This window comes from Hypanus sabinus, chromosome 15 (genome assembly GCF_030144855.1).
Source record: "Hypanus sabinus isolate sHypSab1 chromosome 15, sHypSab1.hap1, whole genome shotgun sequence".
NCBI lineage: Eukaryota > Metazoa > Chordata > Chondrichthyes > Myliobatiformes > Dasyatidae > Hypanus > Hypanus sabinus.
In genome coordinates this window covers 6,835,286-6,855,506 of record NC_082720.1, presented here as the reverse complement: position 1 = coordinate 6,855,506, position 20,221 = coordinate 6,835,286, and the positions used below count along the sequence as shown (strand labels likewise).

Here is a 20,221-nt window from a genome sequence, read left to right as displayed (position 1 = left end):
ATGTAATGCCTGTGGTTTAGTTTCATAATCTGCTTCATCTCAGATTTGATACATATACAGGAAGTGATCACACTTTGGAGGCAGTTGGATATTGTAATTGGGCAACAGGCCAAGTGCAATAACTGGCAGAATCAGTTACAGGATATTTGATAGTTTCCTGCACCATCAAGGGTCTAAGGGTCTAATGCACACAGAAGAAAGGTCAGAGACAGGCTAGTTCACGTGAAACTCCATTCATTACAACTGCACCTAATAGACATCTCTGTTACTCAGAAGGTATAAACCACTCCTAGGCTTGAGGATGAACTTTGTGCATTACTGCGGAAAACAGCAATGCTGTTGTACCAGCTTTCCACTGAGACTCTACTCATGTCCTTCTGCTTCCTAAAGGGCACATCTAAAACTCCAGGACAATAACCTCACCAAAGCTTCAGTACGTTATAACATGGACTGTTGGCTGTCACTGAGAGACTTCAGGAATACTGCTTTGTGTGATAAGTGTGGGATATTCTGAGATTGTACATGATGCTGCAAAAATGTGGTTTATTTCTGTTCATCAGTTGATTGAGTGCTTAGCAACTGGTGATTTTCTCCAGGCAGCACACATTAAAAGGCTTAGTGTACCCTGCAGAAACACATTCACAGTAGTGCAACTGTTGGAGCTGCAACTCACAGTTACAGCAATTTCGAGTCAATCTTGACCTCTGGTGCTGTCTGTGTGATGTGTATTGGCTTCCTCTAGGTGCTCTGTTTTCCTCCCACATTCCACAGACATGAAGACTGGTGGGTAAGTTGGCCGCTGTATATTGTCCCTAGTGTATAAGTAAGTGGTAGAATCTGAGGGGAATTGATGGGAATGTTGTGAGAATAAAACAGGTCGGGGTAGGATTAGTGTTAATATGGGGGTTTGTTGATTAGTGTGGATTCAGTGAGCCAAAGAGTCTGTTTCCATTCTGCATCATTCCATGGCTCATTGAGTAAATCATTAAGGACCAGGTTTAAGGAAAATATACTAACAAGGGTGTAAGGCATTGGTGAGACTGCATTTGGGCCATTGTATAAGGCCTTAGAGAGATTCCAGAGAAGGTTCTCAAGAATGATCCTAGAAATGATTGGCATAACCTAGAAAGTTTGATGAATCTGGGCCTATACTCAATGGAGTTCAGAGTAAAGTACAGGCCCAGGTGAAGGAGATCTCATGGAAATCTACTGAATACTGAAAGGCCTGAATAGAGTGGATATTGGAGAGGATATTTCCAAAAGTAGAAGACCTAAGATCGGAGGACATAGCCTCAGAATAAAGGGACTTCCTTTTAGAACTGAGATGAGAAAGAATTTCTTCAGACAAAGGGTGGTGAATCTGAAATTCATTGCCAAAAGGGACTTTAAGGCACACATTGATGAGGTCTTTATTAGGCTTAAGGTGAGACAATGGAGTTGAAAGAAAAGTCAGCTATGAGCAGACTCAATGGGCGAAATTGTGCGCCTATTGTGGTCACACAGAAGAAGGACTGTGGTGGAGTTTAATGATAATTTTCCTCATTGTCTTCATCCAATCAGAACGAGATGTTGTTGCTTTGATTTCCTATTAGGGAGTGATGCAAGGCAGGTGACAGAAGATTGTACAATGGAACACTTTGCATCTCATGATCATAATGCCATTAGTTTCAAGTTAATTATGGAAAAGGATAGGTCTGCTCCTCAGGTTGAGATTCTAAATTGGAGAAAGGCCAATTTTGATGGCTTCAGAAACGATCTGGCAAATGTGGATTGGGACAGGCTATGTTCTGGCGAATTTGCACATGGTAAGTGGGAGACCTACAAAAGTGAAGTTTTGAGAGTACAAAGCTTGCTTATGCCTGTCAGAATTCAGGGAACCTTGGTTTTCGTAAGATATTGAGGCCTTGGTTAAGGAAAAAAAAGGAAGTGCATACAGATATAGGCAGGTAGTGTCACAATGTGCACTGGCAATATTGGAACCCAAGTGCAGAGAAAAGACACTGATGTAGAGACTGCAACAGAAGTTTATTGACAATAACTCCAAAGGAACATTTACCCGCAAGATATAACATTCTCAAAACTAGGACCCTGCAATTAGCATTGATCAGGCATCTGCTTAAGTAGTACAAGTAACACAGAATTCCTGAACCTATCAAAATAAACTTATCAAACTTAAACAGAAGGCACCAGGGGAGTGGATTTCAAAGAGCGGGTCACTTAAGAAAAACACAAGGAACTCTAAACAATTAGTAACTCATTTTAAACAACAAAGAGTCAGATGCTCTAAAAACATCAGAAACCAATGCTCTCTGGAACCCCTCACAGACCTGAAGAACACATTACAGGACCACCCTCCCTATAGCTGGCACCTGACGCTCCAGAGAGACCCGAAAACTCAAAATCTAGGAATGACTCGAGAGGGAGGCATTGAGAACTCAAGGGGACCCCAAGAGGCAGAAAGACCTGGTGACCCAGATGTATGGATGGGCCAGGGTCATAAGATATCAGAGGAATTGAGACAGATTGACATTAGGAAAGAAACTGTGATGAGTAGACTGGTAGGACTGAAGGCTAATAAATCCCCGGGTCCAGATGGTCTGCATCCGAGGGTTCTAAAAGAGGTGGCTCAGGAAATTGCGGATGCATTGGTAATCATTTTCCAATGTTCCTTAGATTCAGGATCAGTTCCTGAAGGTTGGAGAGTGGCTAATGTTATCCCACTTTTCAAGAAGGTAGGGAAGGAGAAAACGGAGAACTATTGCCCTGTTAGCCTAACGTCAGTCGTGGGGAAGATGCTTGAGTCCATTATTAAGGACGAAATAGTGACACATCTAGATGGCAGAAATAGGATTAGGCCGAGCCAGCATGGATTTACCAAGGGCAAATCATGCTTGACTAATCTGTTGGAGTTTTTTGAGGGTGTAACAAGGATGTTAGACGAGGGTAAGCCAGTGGATGTTGTATACCTAGATTTTCAGAAGGCATTCGATAAGGTGCCACATAGGAGATTGGTGAGTAAAATCAGAGCTCATGGCATCGGGGGCAGGGTTTCAACATGGATAGAAAACTGGTTGGCAGATAGAAAGCAAAGGGTAGCAGTGAATGGGTGTTTCTCGGACTGGCTGGAGGTGACTAGTGGGGTACCACAGGGCTCTGTATTGGGACCACAGCTCTTTACGATTTATGTCAATGATTTAGATGAGGGCATTGAAAACTGTATCAGCAAGTTTGCTGACGATACTAAACTGGGTGGCAGTGTGACATGCGAAGAGGACGTTAGGAGAATACAGGGAGACTTGGATAGGCTGGGTGAGTGGGCAGATACTTGGCAGATGTCATTCAATGTGAATAAATGTGAAGTTATCCACTTTGGAAGCAGGAACAAGAGGGCAGAGTATTGTCTGAACGGAGTAGAGTTAGGTAAGGGAGAAATGCAAAGAGACCTAGGAGTCCTAGTTCACCAGTCAATGAAGGTGAATGAGCAAGTGCAACAGGCAGTGAAGAGGGCAAATGGAATGTTGGCCTTTGTTACAAGGGGAATTGAATACAAGAGCAAGGATGTCCTTTTGCATTTGTACAGGGCCCTGGTGAGACCACACCTGGAATATTGTGTACAGTTTTGGTCTCCAGGTTTAAGGAAGGACATTCTGGCAGTTGAGGAAGTGCAGCGTAGATTCACTAGGTTGATTCCTGGGATGGCAGGGCTGTCTTACGCAGAGAGATTGGAGAGATTGGGCTTGTACGCGCTGGAATTGAGGAGATTGAGAGGGGATCTGATTGAAACGTTTAAGATAATTAAAGGATTTGATAGGATTGAGGCAGGAAATATGTTCCAGATGTTGGGAGAGTCCAGTACCAGAGGGCATGGATTGAGAATAAGAGGTCAGTTATTTAAAACAGAGTTGAGGAAGAGCTTCTTCTCCCAGAGAGTTGTGCAGGTGTAGAATGCACTACCTCGGAAGACGGTGGAGGCCAATTCTCTGGATGCTTTCAAGAAGGAGCTAGATAGATATCTGATGGATAGGGGAATCAAGGGATATGGGGACAAGGCAGGGACTGGGTATTGATAGTGAATGATCAGCCATGATCTCAGAATGGCGGTGCAGACTCGAGGGGCCAAATGGTCTACTTCTGCACCTATTGTCTATTGACCCTGAGAAGTAGAGAGACCTAAAGGTCCCGAAAGGCAGAGAGACTAGAGGACCCCAAGAGGCAGAAAGACCAAGGAACCCCAAGGGGAACCTCACGTGAGACCAGCAAACCTCAAGCAGGGCCCCAAGAGGGAGGCTTGGGAGTCCTTGAGTGGGGTTCAACATTGTAAAAACCTTAGAAACATTAGGAAAACTTGAGAAGCTTGATAACCTTGAACACTTAAGACAGGACAAAGCCTGAAAACCTGAGTCTTTGAAAACATGAAACTTGAAAGCTACGGCAGGATCCTGGAAGGAGCTTGCTCACAGTGTGTTACCCTTCATTAATGTTCCAGAGGCAATTAGGATACAGAGACTGTACTGTCAATTTGACGGATTGAGACTGTCTCTAGAGCTCTTTCATTTGTGATATGCAAGTTCAATTTTCACTGTCTGTACCATGACTTTCATCAAGAAATTAAAAATGAGGTAGTTTACTCTTGATAGAGTTACCTTACTTGTGTGTTTGTACGGTCTAGCCGGATATCAACTTTTGAAGCAGGTCTCTCCCAAAATTGACTTGAATACAGATTTGTTAAATCAAAGAACTTTATCAATAAGTTTGCTTGAAACGCTCAGATCAGAATCAGAAACAGGTTTAATATCACTGGCATGTCATTAAATTTGTTGACTTTGTAATTGATAGGCAGACCTGACACACAAGACCCCAAAGCTGGGAATCTGAGTACTTGCAATTTGAAAAGCTCAGAATTAGACTGGAAAAACTCAGAACGTAGACAGGAGTAGCTCTGAATGTTCATTGGGAACATAAACTCAGGACACGGGAACGTAGACAAGAGTAGCGCTGAATGTCCGTTCGGAACATAAACTCAGGACATGGGAATGTAGACAAGAGTAGCTCTGAATGTTCATTTGGAACATAAACTCAGGACATGGGAACATAGACAAGAGTAGCTCTTAATGTCCATTAGGAACATAAATTCAGGACACGGGAATGTAGACAAGAGTAGCTCTGAATGTTCATTTGGAACATAAACTCAGGACATGGGAACATAGACAAGAGTAGCTCTGAATGTCCATTAGGAACATAAACTCAGGACACGGGAATGTAGGCTCAGGACATTCACTGAGAAAAGAAGGCCACCTGGCCACCGACGTCAAGGCACCGCTGTTCAACCTTCACTGGGTCCATTACTTGACAGGGTCCTTCTATCAGGATGTACACTGACAATATCAAAACTCAAATGCAGAGGAAAGAAAGACTCCAATGTGGAGACAGCAATGGAAATTTACTCACAATAATTTAAAAAAGAACAGCAGTGGCATGGCTGAGTGACACGGTGAGAAATAACATTCTCAAAACTAGGGCTCAGTGATTAGAGCTAATTGGGCATCTGCTTCAATAATACAAGTAACACGGAATCCCTGAGCCTATCAAAATCAACTTAACAAGCTTAAACAGAAGGCATTAGGAGACCACAATTGAAAGAGCGAATTGGTCGAAAAAAATGCAAGGAACTATAAACGATTACTGACTGTCATTAAGCAATATTTAACCAATTCCTGTGCTCTGAAAACCTCAGACCCCAATGCTCTTTGGCACCCTGCACCAGTCTAAAGACCTCATTACAGCTAGGAACAAATGAAGTACTTGAGCAGTATAAGAAATGCAAGAGAACACTTAAGAAAGAAATCAGGAGGGCAAAAAAAAACATGAGGTTGTTATAGCAGACAAGGTGAAAGGGAATCCTAAGGGCTTCTACAGATATGTGTAGCACCTTCACTGGGATTGTAAGCAAACTTGGCTTGTTAGCCATGTGATTCTGTGATGAGGCCATCTTTCATAAATAATATGTATAGGATCGGTATGATTTGGGGTTCAGCCAAACAGGAACATTGTGATGTTCCAATTAAAGGAACCTCGATTGGAGCAAATACTGTGTAAATACTGCCCATACACAATTATTGGTCAGCAAGAAATAACCAATTGTACACTGCAGAGATTACAAAGAAAGTATACTTACTAATTACAGCTTCATCTAGTAGTTAATAGAAAAGAGAAAGGAAAAAATAATAAAAGGGTCCATTACAGTTAAAGCATTCCAATGTGTTCAATGACCATTGAAACTCATCTTTTACTCAATGGACCCACAGTCTGCATGAAAGCACATCTCACATTCCAAACTTCCCTCAAAATCAATCTCGAACAAACTGACTCTCCTTCAGGAATATTGGCCCTTCCTCCTTGGAGCCATTCATCTGCACAAAGCACTTTGGGCAACTGGGACTCTCCTTCCAATAGCATTCTGTGGCATCTTCCTTTCTGTCCTCTCCCGGCTCCAGCCAAAAGACCCCAAACCAGACTACTGTCCATCACAAATCTCTCTCCACCCTACTTTCTCTAAAACATTTTCCTGATTTCACCATCCTCAGTCACTGACACAATATTCCTAAGTTGAATAGCAGGGCTTCTTATTTTTAGCCAAAAACAAAACATTCTACCAGCAGGATGCACTGGTTTTGGGGAAAAAACCTGCTGAAATAAAATATCTACAGCATAACAGTAGAAATCCTAGCCAAGGCGTTACACTCTCCCCCCACCAAAAATAGTCATGTCCTCCCGACTTTAGAACTGATAAAAACCATTATTAATAACACAGTATTCAAATGCATTTTGAGATTTCAGGACCCCCCCATCCATTTGTAAATGGAAGTAGCATATCACACCATGGGAATGGACAAAACACTGTTTCCCAGGTGCATCCTCTGCCAGACTCGGTAGGGGTTTCCTGACTCCCTGAGACCTCCTTATCACATCTTCCAGCTTCTTTAGCTTCAACCACTCCTTGTGAACCTTGTGTACCCTCTGGCAGCTCAGGCCCCTCTGAACCAAGGCTGAACTAAGCTTCAGGTTAAGCAGATGCTGCTGAACATCTTCAACCTCTGCTGGTGCTAATCAGTGAAAGGGGTATCCTCAGTCCTCAGTGTGGCAAGTACTTTTGGAGCAACCAACATCAGACTGTCAGTACAAAAGGCATTTTCGCATTCAAACATCTTCTCAGTTAATCTTCTTTTCGCTCATTCCTTGGACTTCAATGTCAACTTCCTCAATCTAGGAGACTATTTCACATAGACATAGAAACATAGAAAACCTACAGCACAATACAGGCCCTACGGCCCACAAAGCTTTGCCGAACATGGACATACTTTAGGAATTACCTAGGGTTATCCATAGCCCTCTATTTTTCTAAGCTCCACGTACCTCTCCAGGAGTCTCTTAAAAGATCCTACTATAGCCTCCTCCACCACCGTCACTGGCAGCCCATTCCACACACTCACCACTCTCTTACCCCTGACATCTCCTCAGTACGTACTTCCAAGCACATTAAAATTGTGCCCTCTTTTGTTAGCCATTTCATCCCTGGGCAAAAACCTCTGACTATTCCTCTCAGCTCTTAAACTCAATACCACAGTTGGTGAAGGTGAATGCACGTATGCCTTCTTAACCACAGAGTCAACCTGTGAAGCAGCTTTGAGTGTCCTATGGACTCGGACCCCAAGATCCCGCTGATCCTCCACACTGCCAAGAATCTTACCATTAATACTATATTCTGCCATCATATTTGACTGACCAAAATGAACCACCTCACACTTATCTGGGTTGAACTCCATCTGCCACTTCTCAGCCCAGTTTTGCATCCTATCGATGTCCTACTGTAACTTCTGACAGCTCTCCACACTGTCCACAAAACCCCCAACCTTTGTGTCATCAGCAAATTTACTAACCCATCTCTCCAGTTCCTCATCCAAGTCATTTGTAAAAATCACAAAAAGAAGGGGTCCCAGAACAGATCTCTGAGGCACACCATTAGTCACCGACGTTCATGCAGAATATGACATGTCTTTGCAACCACTCTTTGCCTTCTGTGGGCAAGCCAATTCTTGATCCACAAAGCATTGTCCCCTTTGATCCCCTTGCTCCTTACTTTCTCAATAAGCCTTGCATGAGGTACCTTATCAAATGCCTTTCTGAAATCCATATACGCTACATCGACTGCTCTACCTTCATAAATGTGTTTGGTCACTTCCTCAAGAAATTCAATCAGGCTTGTAAGGCTTGACCTATCTTCGACAAAGCCATGCTGACTATTCCTAATCATATTATGCAAATGTTCATAAATCTTGTCTCTCAGGATCTTTTCTATCAACTTACCAACCACTGAAGTAAGACTCACTGGTCTATAATTTCCTGGGCTATCTCTACTCCCTTTCTTGAATAAGGGAACAACATCTGCAACCCTCCAATCCTTTGGAACCTCTCCCATCCCCATTGATGATGCAAAGACCATTGCCAGAGGCTCAGCAATTTCCTCTCTCACCTCCCACAGTAGCTTGGGGTACATCTCATCCAGTCCCAGTGACTTATCCAACTTGATGCTTTCCAAAAGCTCCAGCACGTCCTCTTTCTTAATATCTACATGTTTAAGCTTTTCAGTCCGCTGTAAGTCATCCCTACAATCACCAAGATCCTTTTCCATAGTGAATACTGGAGTAAAGTATTCATTAAGTACCTCTGCTATCTCCTCCAGTTCCATACACACTTTTCCACTGTCACACTTGATTGATCCTATTCTTTCACATCTTATCCTCTTGCTCTACACATACTTGTAGAATGCCTTGGGGTTTTCCTCAATCCTGCTCACTAAGGCCTTCTCATGGCCCCTTCTGGCTCTCCTAATTTCATTCTTCAGCTCCTTCCTGCTAGCCTTATAATCTTCTAGATTTCTATAATTACCTAGTTTTTTGAACCTCTTTGTAAGCTTTCCTATTCTTTTTGACTAGATTTTCAACAGCCTTTGTACACCATGGTTCCTGTACCCTACCATCCTTTCCCTGGCTCATTGGAATGTACCTGTGCAGAACACCACACATTTATCCCTTGAACATTTGCCACATTTCAGCCATACATTTCCCTGAGACCATCTGTTCCCAATTATGCTTCCAAGTTCTTGCCTGATAGTCTCGTATTTCCCCTTACTCCAATTAAATGCTTTCCTAACTTGTCTGTTCCTGTCCCTCTTCAATGCTATGGTAAAAGAGATAGAATTGTGATCACTATTTCCAAAATGTTCTCCTGCTGAGAGATCTGACACCTGACCAGGTTCATTTCCCAATACCAGAGTACAGCCTTTCCTCTTGTAGGCTTATCTACATATTGTATCAGGAAACCTTCCTGGACACACCTAACAAACTCCACCCCATCTAAACCCCTTGTTCTAGGGAGATGCCAATCAATATTAGGGAAATTAAAATTTCCCACCACGACAACCCTGTTATTATTACAACTTTCCAGAATTTCTCTTATGTTTCCCCCGGAAAACCAGGCATTACTGTCACAAGAAAAAGAGAGGCAATCGGCACTTCACATCTGAGCATAACATCTCTTCCTGAAGTGTTCTTGATAATCCTCTTACAGACAGCCCAACTTCTCTGCACTTCAGGTCTCACCAGCACTCTTGCAGGTAAGCCTAATCTTCAGGAGCACCCACCTGGATGGTCAAGGCGTTGGGTACTCTGACAAAATTTGGAGGTTCCCATCACTCTAGCTACTCCTTCAGGATGTAACATAACAGGTTAGACTGGGTGTACCACACAGTCCCTCATTCCTGCTCATCATCATGCTTAGGAGAAATTTGATCTTTCTCAAAAGTAGTTCTGAACACAGTGTGGATGGACAAGGTTTTCAAAAAGTTCCCTCCATTTCTCTCCTTACATGCTCTCACAAACCTTCTCACAATGGAAGTATTTGTTCCCACAAGAATGGATGCTCCACCCTTTTCAACCAGATCTGTGCAGACCAACACAAATGTGTCAATACTCTCAGTTACTCCAACATCTTCTGAAAACTCCAGCTGCAACTACAAGTAACCATTGTGTACCTATCTGTACTAAGTTCCCAAATCTCAAAGGCACTGAGTTAAAAACCAGTTGTAAAAGGATCTATAGGTTATAGCACTGTGCTAACTGCTACACAACCATGGTGTATTACCCAGGCCACTACACATGGCCAAGTCCCCAGTTTTCTTTAAACAGACATTACCTTAGTTTGGCATAATTACTTTTCTTAGCCTTAATATATTTGTACTACAGGAAATGATGTACAGAATGGCATTGTGGGATTTGCAAGTGTATCCAATGGTAACCCAGTCTTGGATGAAGACTCAAAAAGTAGGAAGGTTCGGCTAACAGTTGAAAGACAAAAAAACAGATCTTTCAAGAATGTGACAATTTCCTGGTGTGTGACCTTTAATGAAACAGACATGGTACTGCAAAGAGATGGGGTGGACCTGGTCAATGAGCTCACAGCTCCATCAGAAATTATCCTCTGTGTTTCTGGAGAGACGCTATGCCCAATCACCATCGAGATCAAAGCAGACCAGATCCCAGAACCTGCAACATGGTTTCTTGTGGAAATCTATGAAGTGGGATCAGGAGCCTTGATAAATAACAGCGCTTGATTCATAAACATTACTGTTTTAGAGAGTGATAGCCTTCACACGTTGATATATTTTGCTTCAGGATCTCAGCTTTCTGTGGTTCATCAGGAGACCACATTCATTCACCTGCAGTTTGACAAGAGTGCTGTTTCAAGTACAGTTGTAACTGTCAGTTACAAAACACAGGAATTAACAAAGGCTGAGCTGGTGGGTCAGACATTAATATCACCAGCAATTGCTGCAGTGGATTTTGCAAAATCAGAGGGCAGTTTAACCTTTCAACCAGAGCAGTTAAGAATTTCATTGGATATTGTCCTTACTCCAGAGCTAACATCTTCCAATCCATTGCCTAAATGATTCCAAGTGGTGCTCTACAATCCGACACCAGGAATTCAGTTTAATGATGATTTCAACGTAGCAAATATTACAATAGCCACGGACACTAACTCTCAGTTCCTCTGGGGTTTAGTTGATCAGTTGCACCAGAATTAATAAATGAAGTTCTTCAGAAACTGCAGAGCAAGATTACTGTGGAAACCACAAGAGAACAGCTTGGTGCAGTAACGGAAGTATTCAAAAAGGTGATCCAAGAAGGAGAAAAGAGACCTCTTGATGATACCAGCATTAGACTATTGTACAATAGTCTTTGTGCACTACTGGATGCCACCCGCAAGGATACCAAAGGGCTTAGTCAGCTGGTTGAAGTGACTGAGAGATTTGCCTTCTCACGTCTCACTGGTGTAGAATGTGGATCGCCTGGCCAGAGAGGCAAGACAGTTCTTGACACTTGTCAGTACCTCACTATTAAATCGTATCACTGGTACCCCAACAAATCAATGGGCACAAGGTTGAGTGGAAGAATGGTGATTCTGTGCAAATTCCTGGGCAGTTGCTCAAAGTCTCGTCTCCACCTTCACTTGATCCAGGACGTGAGGACTGTCAGCATGTGCAATTCACAGAGTACAGCAGCCAGCAGTGGTTCCAAACCAGTGCAAAGGGAACTGCACTCAACAATAAAATATTTTTAGTAAGCCTGAAGGATCGTGATCCACAACCTCTTGCAGATGGCAATGAGGTAATCTATCGGATTCATAGTCCAGATGGTGCTGTTGTTCCACGTACAGCTGAATGCCTTCTGTGGAACCAAGCTGCTGAAAGTTGGCTATCAAGCAACCAGTTCTGTTTTGTGGTTGAAGACCTGAGTAACTTTGTGGAGTGTGCCTGCTACTCGGCCTCTGCCTTAACAGAGACACTTCCCGTTTACAATGAAATCTTCTTCTCAGCCGCATTCATTTGTATTTCAGGTTTCTCCCTGTCCATTTTGTCTCATCTGCTCTGTTCAAGATTTTCCATGTTTGCAGCCAAACTCCTCTTGCACATGATGGTCGCTTGCCTAGGAACTCAGATCTCGTTTCTGATGTCTGCGTACCTCGGTCAAGAGCTCACAGAGGAGAGTTGCTCTGCGTTTGGATTGGTGATACATTACCTCTGTCAGTTCAGCTGGATGCTCATTCAGTCCGTCAATTTCTGGCAGGTGCTTGTGATGAATGATGAACACCCTGATCGACGGTACTTGATCTTTTTCAGCCTGAGTTGGGGGTTACCTGCCTTTGTCGTGGCCTTGCTTGTGATTATACTGCGAGGGGGCTACAACTGGACCATGCAAGAAGTATATGGCGATGAAGCACATGGTGATGTGTACTTCATTCCCAATGTTTATGCAGCTCTTGCCACGGTAGCACTGATACCTTTGTTATGCCTTGTGGGAGTCACTGTGATTTTTATCCACACCTATCAGATTGTTCAGCATTGGAAGTCCTATGATGATATTTACAGGGGAAGAGCTAATGGCACAGAAGTTCCTCTGGTCCTGTACCTTTTTGCATTGATATCGTTGACATGGCTTTTGGGAGGCCTGCACATGGCAGACAGACACTTCTGGATATTAATCCTGTATGCTATCTTCAATATCCTGCAGGGTCTGTATGTTTTTGTGGTATATTTTATCCTACACAACCAGTTCTGCTGGCCAGTAAAAGCCAGCTACAGTATGGAAATCAACGGTCATCCCAGTCCTGGGTCAACTTACCTCACATCGGGCAGCGGTGCACCATCAAAAGGAGGGGACATCAGCAAATCCACTCAGAACCTCATTGCTGCAATGGAGGAGATACCGTCTGACTGGGAACAAGCCTCTTTAAGACCCAGCAGTCAAGCAAGCAGCATCTTCAAGGAAAGTCCAGTGAGCAGCAACATCTATGTCACAAAAGGAGACTACGGCACTAGCAACCTGATGGGTGATGAGGAGGCACAAGAGTTTGATGATTTGATATTCGCCTTAAAAACTGGTGCCGGCCTCAGTGCAGGTGACAGTGAATCGTATCATGGAAGTCAAGATGGTAGAAGCATTTCAAATTCCCAGATTGTGGAGCTACGAAGAATACCAATAGCTGACACTCACCTTTAATACACTCACATGCTTTTTAATTGAAATTTGTCCATGTTTTTATACTTTTTTTGGATGTCCCTCTTTTGCACTAAAATTTTGCATTAAAATATGTAGAATCAGTGTTACCTTACAATGTTTGTACAACATTTTTGTAGTGTTCGACTGATATAACCTTAGCCTTCAAAAACTTGATTACAGAGAAGTAAACGTTAATTAACTAATAAGGATGAAGAAAATATATATAAACTACGATATAAACTATTTAGATATAAACTACGATTTAGATATAAACTACGATTTTAAAAAACTAGCAATAAATCACTTCTGTAAAAAATCTTCCCATAGAAGTAACATAATAAAAATAATTTTGTGGTCAAAAAAAAAGTAAAAGGATCTATAAAGCAAGGTAACTTGAGAATCTGTGTCAAATATGGTTCTGTAGCGATGTACTACATACAGAGCTAGAGACGACACACAGTCATTAAATCGTTTCGAGACTAGTTTATTCAAACTTTGTGGCGCTGGCATTTAATCACTAGCGCCCGCCCTCTCCAGGAGGAAATGACATCCGAGGTGCATTACCAAAGTCTCCCTCCGCGCGCTGGCTATTTGTGAGCCGGTTCACCTGCGCAGAAAGTGAGTCGCCACATAACCCACCCCCCCCCCCCCCCACCCCCAGAACCGGTGATACAACCCCCAATGTCCACAGTCTGGATCAGCCTCTGTTTGGGAGGTCTGCCTCTGCGCCGCGGTGCCTGAACCTCGAAGCAAGCCCACATGGGCTGGTTTGAATCAGTCCACCATGAAAACCTGCTCTCTCCCCCCAATGTCCAGAATTTATGTGGACCCGTTATTGTTGATCACCTTGAACGGCCCCTTGTACGGCCGCTGTAGCAGTGCCTGGTGTCCACCCCTTCGTACAAACACAAACTTACAGTCCTGCAGGTCTTTGGGTACATGGGTCAGGGTCTGTCCGTGCTGTGAAGTCGGCCCGGGGGCCAGGTTGCCGAGCCTTTCATGTAGTCTGTCCAGGACTGCTGCGGGTTCCTCCTCTTGCCCCCTTGGGGCTGGTATGAACTCTCCTGGAATGGCCAGGGGTGCGCCGTACACCAACTTGGCCGACGAGGTGTGCAGATCCTCTTTGGGCACTGTGCGAATTCCAAGCAGGACCCAGGGAAGCTTGTCCACCCAGTTAGGTCCTCTCAGGCGGGCCATGAGAGCCGACTTCAAGTGACGGTGGAAGCGTTCCACTAGTCCTTTCGACTGTGGGTGGTAGGCAGTAGTGTGGTGTAGCTGCGTTCCCAACAGGCTGGCCACAGCCGACCACAGGCCTCTGTCGGAGGTAATGTGGGCCGGTACCCCTTAACTTGCTACCCAGGTTGCAATCAGTGCTCGGGCGCGGGAATCGGCAGATGTGTCGGTGAGCAGGACTGCCTCTGGCCACCTTGTGAACCATAGTTAGGAGGTAGTTAGGAGGTTTCTATCATAAACACCTTCAATCAGTATGGATATCAGAGCTTGGTTCCATTAACCCTTCAGGAATAGTATTTTACACTTTAGTTTTCCCCTTAATTCCCTGACTGGAATGCATCCTCTCCAAGATGCCAGCCCATTCTGTTACTGGGCCCCTTTTCTTCTTTGTTTGATTAACTGCTGACTTACTCTTCAAAGATTCTGCTGTCCCTCACTGTCTCGCTTGAATTGTCTATCTTTTCTACAGCTGTAACAGAAAATACTGGTCGCCTCTCCAGTCAAAAGACCCTTCTCAGCAGCTTTTCTCTGTGCTGTAAATCCTATAAGGGGGGTTGGGTTTCCTAACGGATTTATCACATTTAGTTGAAACATTTGCAGACTTCTATTGAATCAGCTCAGCTTGAAGGTTTTCCACTCATTCCTCAAAAGCTCTCCCTATGCCATCAGGCAGCAGAGGCTACCACTGAAGGCACTACTCAGCTTTTGAGAATGTCCCACTATGCTTTTCTCCTCACAAACTTCTCTGATTAAGTCAGTAAAAGATGGTGGATAGTGCATTTTGCAGGTCATTCGAATATGTGGAGCAATCATGTCATGGAGCAATCTTTGTGGCACAAACAATGCAGTGGTTTCAGGTACAGAGGAGATGTTAGAGGTAAGTTTTTTACGCAGAGTGGTGAGTGTGGGGAATGGGCTGCTGGCAACAGTGGTGGAGGCAGATACGATAAGGTCTTTTAAGAGACATACATACATATCGGGGTAGGGGGGGAATTTACAGTGCCAATTTACCTACCAACCTATATGACTTGGTGATGTGGGGAAAAATCAGCAGCACCCAAAGGGATTCCCACAGGCTCACAGGAAGAACTTGTGAACTCTGCACAGTTATCGTTCAAGGTCAGCCTTGAGCCCTGATCACTGAAGCTGTGAGACAGCACGTGTGCTCCCTGTAAGAGGACAGGGACAAGATATGATCACAGTTGTTTCCACCAGATTTTCATCAGAATCCTCTGAAAGAAGCAATAACCACATGGTTAGCTACTGTTTTCACCCAAGTGTGGTGGTGCTTATTCCGGAGATACAGAAATATTGTAGCAAGTCAGCTCAGTAATTGGAACGACGATTCACTCCTCCAAGCAGGTGTTATATTCCATGAGAGTGGAATCTCTTGTGCTTTCTTCCCCAAGCCGATGGAAAAGAATAACTGTATTCAGCCTATCTCTTCCCCTTGTCATTTCATACACCTCTCAGTGCTCTGTGCTCCAAGCAGGTCTTCACAGACGCTACAGCAGAGACAGAGTATTTCAGTTCATTCCAGTTGCACGAGAAAGTGCATGAAAGTGCTTTCAATAAACCTCATTCTCATTATATGTCAATGGATTCACGTAGAGATATGGCACGCAGACACACACTTCATTCCATTAAGACACATGAGCAAACTGCCATGCAGCAATTGTATTGCAGAAGTGCAGGTGCCAGTGACATCTGGCTGTACAGGTGGGTTGCTGTGTTATGCACTCATTTGGAGGCTGTAACTCTTCAAACTGGTCAGAAGATTGAGCTTACTTTCTTTCAACTTTTTCAGGTGGTTCCTTGGGTCATTTGCTGTTGATTAGTTTGTTTTATTACCATACATTGGATTTCATTATTTTTAATGGTTGAGAAGTTGTTGATACTATTGAAGATAAAGGAAGAGTCCCATTTGTTGTGAGGCTGCTGTGACCAGGTTATTTCACATGTGACATGAATCTTCTCCTGAACTATTAACTCTTTCTTATTTGTTTCAGACCCAAACGGAATCCAGGCCAAGTACTGGCTAAGTGTACTGACAAAGAAGAGCTTCACACAGAAAACAATGATGGGATGAACAATAACATTATAACATCAACTTATACACAGCCATGTTAGGTTTAGCACTGGAAGTGGGACACATCTAGCATCTTCCACACTAGATAAGGAAGTGCATAGTCCATCTTTTCATAGTACATGTCAATTCTCTTCATTAAACAGATATTGTCCTAGCTGGAGTCATGGCTCAGTGACGAAATGCGCCGTGTAATGTAGCTCTGAACAATAGTCTTGAAGGTTTCTTCCCTGGTGTATGCTGAGTAAGCTGATCTTTGCTGCAGTAGAAACAAGGGTAAAGGTAAGGGTATTGGAAAACTACCAGAAACCTAACAAAGTAGGGCCCCACTTCCTAGCATCTGATGGAATTCAAATGAAAAGAAGCAGAATGGCAGAAATGTCTCCCGTAGTTGCCTTAACATGCCGGTAGTAACTGTCAAGGCTAATACTTAGACTGGCCAACAGGCAAGTTCCCAGTGTACCCCCACTATATCCACAGCTGTATCAAGAATAGAGTGAGCTGGGGATAACATTGGAGAATCATTGAGAAAGGATTCAGTCTTTTTGGTTTGAAACAAGAGATGAATTTCACCTCCTTATTCCTGGAATGCTTTCCAAATGCCCCTTTAATAAGTGATAGTGTCATAGAATGATGTAGGAGTGAGACAGGCCTTTTGACCAACCTAAGTTATATATCAGCAGAGTGACAGAACAGATCAAAGAAATGAAATCTGATTAATTCAGCACCAGCCTCAATCATTTGGGTTCCCTAGTTATCTCTGTAGAGCTGCTTGTGAATTCATTTCAGAACAGTGAAAACCTATGACCCAGAATACCCCAGCCACCCAGCACCTTAAAGAAAATGTTTAACCACTAACTGCTACTCTTCTAGGGTTTGTTGAACTCCATACTAGATCCCACTTTAGTAGTGTTGGCTTCACGTTTTGACCAATCAGTAGAGAAATAATTTTCTAAGTTTCTGGCTGATGCTTATAACTTGTGGTTCTCAATATTATCATTCTACTTCCACCATGGAGATAAAGCTTTTAAAAGCATGATAAGCTTTTCAATGTAGCACTTTTTTCACCTAAATAAAAATCTAATGAAACCTCCAAGATTATTTTATTGGTAAGGCCACACTTGTATACCATGTACAATTCTGGTTGCCCAGCTCTAGGAAGGTTGTCATTAAATTGGAAAGGATGCAGGAAATACTTCCAAGGCTGTTACTGGGACTGGATGGTTTGATTGCAAGGAGAGCCTGGAAAGACTGGGAGTGTGTTCCCTGGAGTGCTGGAAGCTGAGGAGTGATCTTATAGGACTTGACGAAGGATCTCGGCCCGAAACGTTGACAGTGCTTCTTCCTATAGATGCTGCCTGGCCTGCTGCGATTCACCAACATTTTGTGTGTGTTGCTTGATTTTATACATAGGGTGGTGGAATATGAAATGAGCTACCAAAGGAAGTAGTAGCAACAGGTACAATTATGACATTTAAAAGGATTTTGGATAAGAAAGGTTTAGAGAGATATGGGCAAATATAGGCAAAAGGGTCTAGCATGATTGGGCAACTTGATTGGCATGAATGTCTTTGGCCAAAAGGCCAGTTTACATGTTATATAATTCTATGACTGGCTTGTCATAGACATTTGATGTACATTGCAAAGAGAACATATGCACTCCAAGCCTGTTTATGACAAGCTTGGACCCAGTGTCTCGCTATTAAGCAAAGATCTCCACCCTTACTACTTGACTTTTACCCATAGTTGATACTCAATCAAAAGACTTATAAGAGACCAATAGAAGATTTAACTGTTTCACAATATCAGGCCCTTGTGTTTACATTTGGCCAGGAGTGATGTGAATCCACATTTGCAGGAATCACAAACAAGAGAAAATCTGCAGATGCTGGAAATGCAGTCCTGCCAAAGGGTTTCAGCCCGAAATGCCACCTGTACTCTTTTCCTGGAAAAAGTATGTTTGCAGGAATCATAACTAGATGGGGTTGGCAAAGGCAAACAGCAAGAGAGATAGAAATTTCAGTGGAGAAATAAGAAGATGGAATGGAAAGTCAGAGAGTAGTTCAGCTACCTAGGAATAATGCTAATGCCAAATATACAAAGTCCCAAAGATTCAGTTATGCAAATCTTCACAAAGAGAATGGTAAACAGTGAAAGAGTGAAATCTTTTTTAGGAATGGTGAGCAAAAGTGAATACTTCCAGGAAAAAATAGTGAAGAACCATATAACAATCACAATCACAGCACGGAAACAGGCCATCTTGGCCCTCCTAGTCCATGCCGAACCCTTAATCTCACCTAGTCCCACCTACCCGCACTCAGCCCATAACCCTCCACTCCTTTCCTGTCCATATACCTATCCAATTTTACCTTAAATGACACAACTGAACTGGCCTCTACTACTTCTACAGGAAGCTCATTCCACACAGCTAACACTCTCTGAGTAAAGAAATACCCCTTCGTGTTTCCCTTAAACTTCTGCCCCCTAACTCTCAAATCATGTCCTCTAGTTTGAATCTCCCCTACTCTCAATGGAAACAGCCTGTTCACGTCAACTCTATCTTGCTGAAACCCAGGTAACATCCTAGTAAATTGTCTCTGCACTCTCTCTAATTTATTGATATCTTTCCTATAATTCAGAAGTGAAGTGTGAATGACCCTGAGGATGCGATGGCAGAGTGTGAATGTCCAGAGGAAAATGGTTGGAGACTTGTGTACTCCATAAGGAGGGGTGGTGAGCGAATGAATGTGCTTGGGGGAATACTGGCTGAGCAAGCAGCTGGACCTGCTACGATAGGTCTTAAGCGATGGCTCTGCAGTCTGCTATGGAGCACCGAGACAACTGTAAAACGCACATCAGTCTACTGTTTATCAAATAAAGCTCAGCATTCAACACAACACCATCAGACCCTCAGTATTAATACCCATGCTACAAAACCTGGATTCTGTACCTCCCTCTGCATTTTTCTTATTGGAAGACCACAGTCTGCAGATTGGTAATATCTTCTTGTTGACATCAACACTAGCGCATCTCAGGGATGCGTGCTTAGCCCACTATTGTTCTCTCTCTACACATGGGTGTGTATTCAGGCATAGCTCAGATGCTATATACAAATTCGCCACTGAAATCACTTTGCAAAATCTCAGAGAGCACCAAAGAAATGTAGAGGAATGAGATAGATTGACTGGTTGAGTGGTATTGCAACAAAACTTCCAACTCAATGTTAACATCACTGGTGACTGATGCATCACATTGAAGGCACGTAGCAGCACTATTTCATTAGGTGGTTTGAGGAGATATGCAGTAGGGAGTATTCTGACTGGTACATCAGAGTCTGGTATAAAGGTTGCAAGAGGGTTATAGACTCATGCAGCTTCATCATGGACACAGCCCTCCCCATCACTAAAAACATCTTCAAGAGGCAATGCCTCAAGAAGGCAGCATCAATCTCTAAGAACCCTTACGATTCAAGAAATGCCGTCTTCTCATTGCTTCCATCAGGAAGAAGTACAGGGGCCTGAAGACCTACACTCAGTGATACAGAATTTTTTTTCTCTTTCTCTCTCTCTCTGTCTCTACCTCTCTATTGACAATCTCTCAGCTACCTCTTTCAGAATCCTGGGGCATAGTCCATTTGGATCAGATGACTTGCCTACCTTACTAATAGCAACTACACTCACTTCTGACTTCTGACATCTCGAATTTCTGGGAAGCTGCTAGTATCTTCTACAGTGAAGATGCAAAAAAATTAATTAAGTTCAAAGCAAATATATTATCAAAGTACAAG

General features: G+C 43.2%; 1 protein-coding gene across 1 annotated transcript in view; it reads left to right on the top strand.

Moving 5' to 3' along the window:
* LOC132405119 (serine/threonine-protein kinase 32A-like) overlaps positions 1 to 17,427 on the top strand; it is a 419,454-nt gene extending 402,027 nt beyond the window's left edge. The window contains exon 12 of the mRNA XM_059989823.1: positions 16,358 to 17,427. Within this exon, the coding sequence (XP_059845806.1) occupies positions 16,358 to 16,478 (121 nt within the window). The 3' untranslated portion in view covers positions 16,479 to 17,427. The remainder of the gene's footprint in view (positions 1 to 16,357) is intronic.
* The last annotated feature ends 2,794 nt before the right edge of the window (positions 17,428 to 20,221 follow it).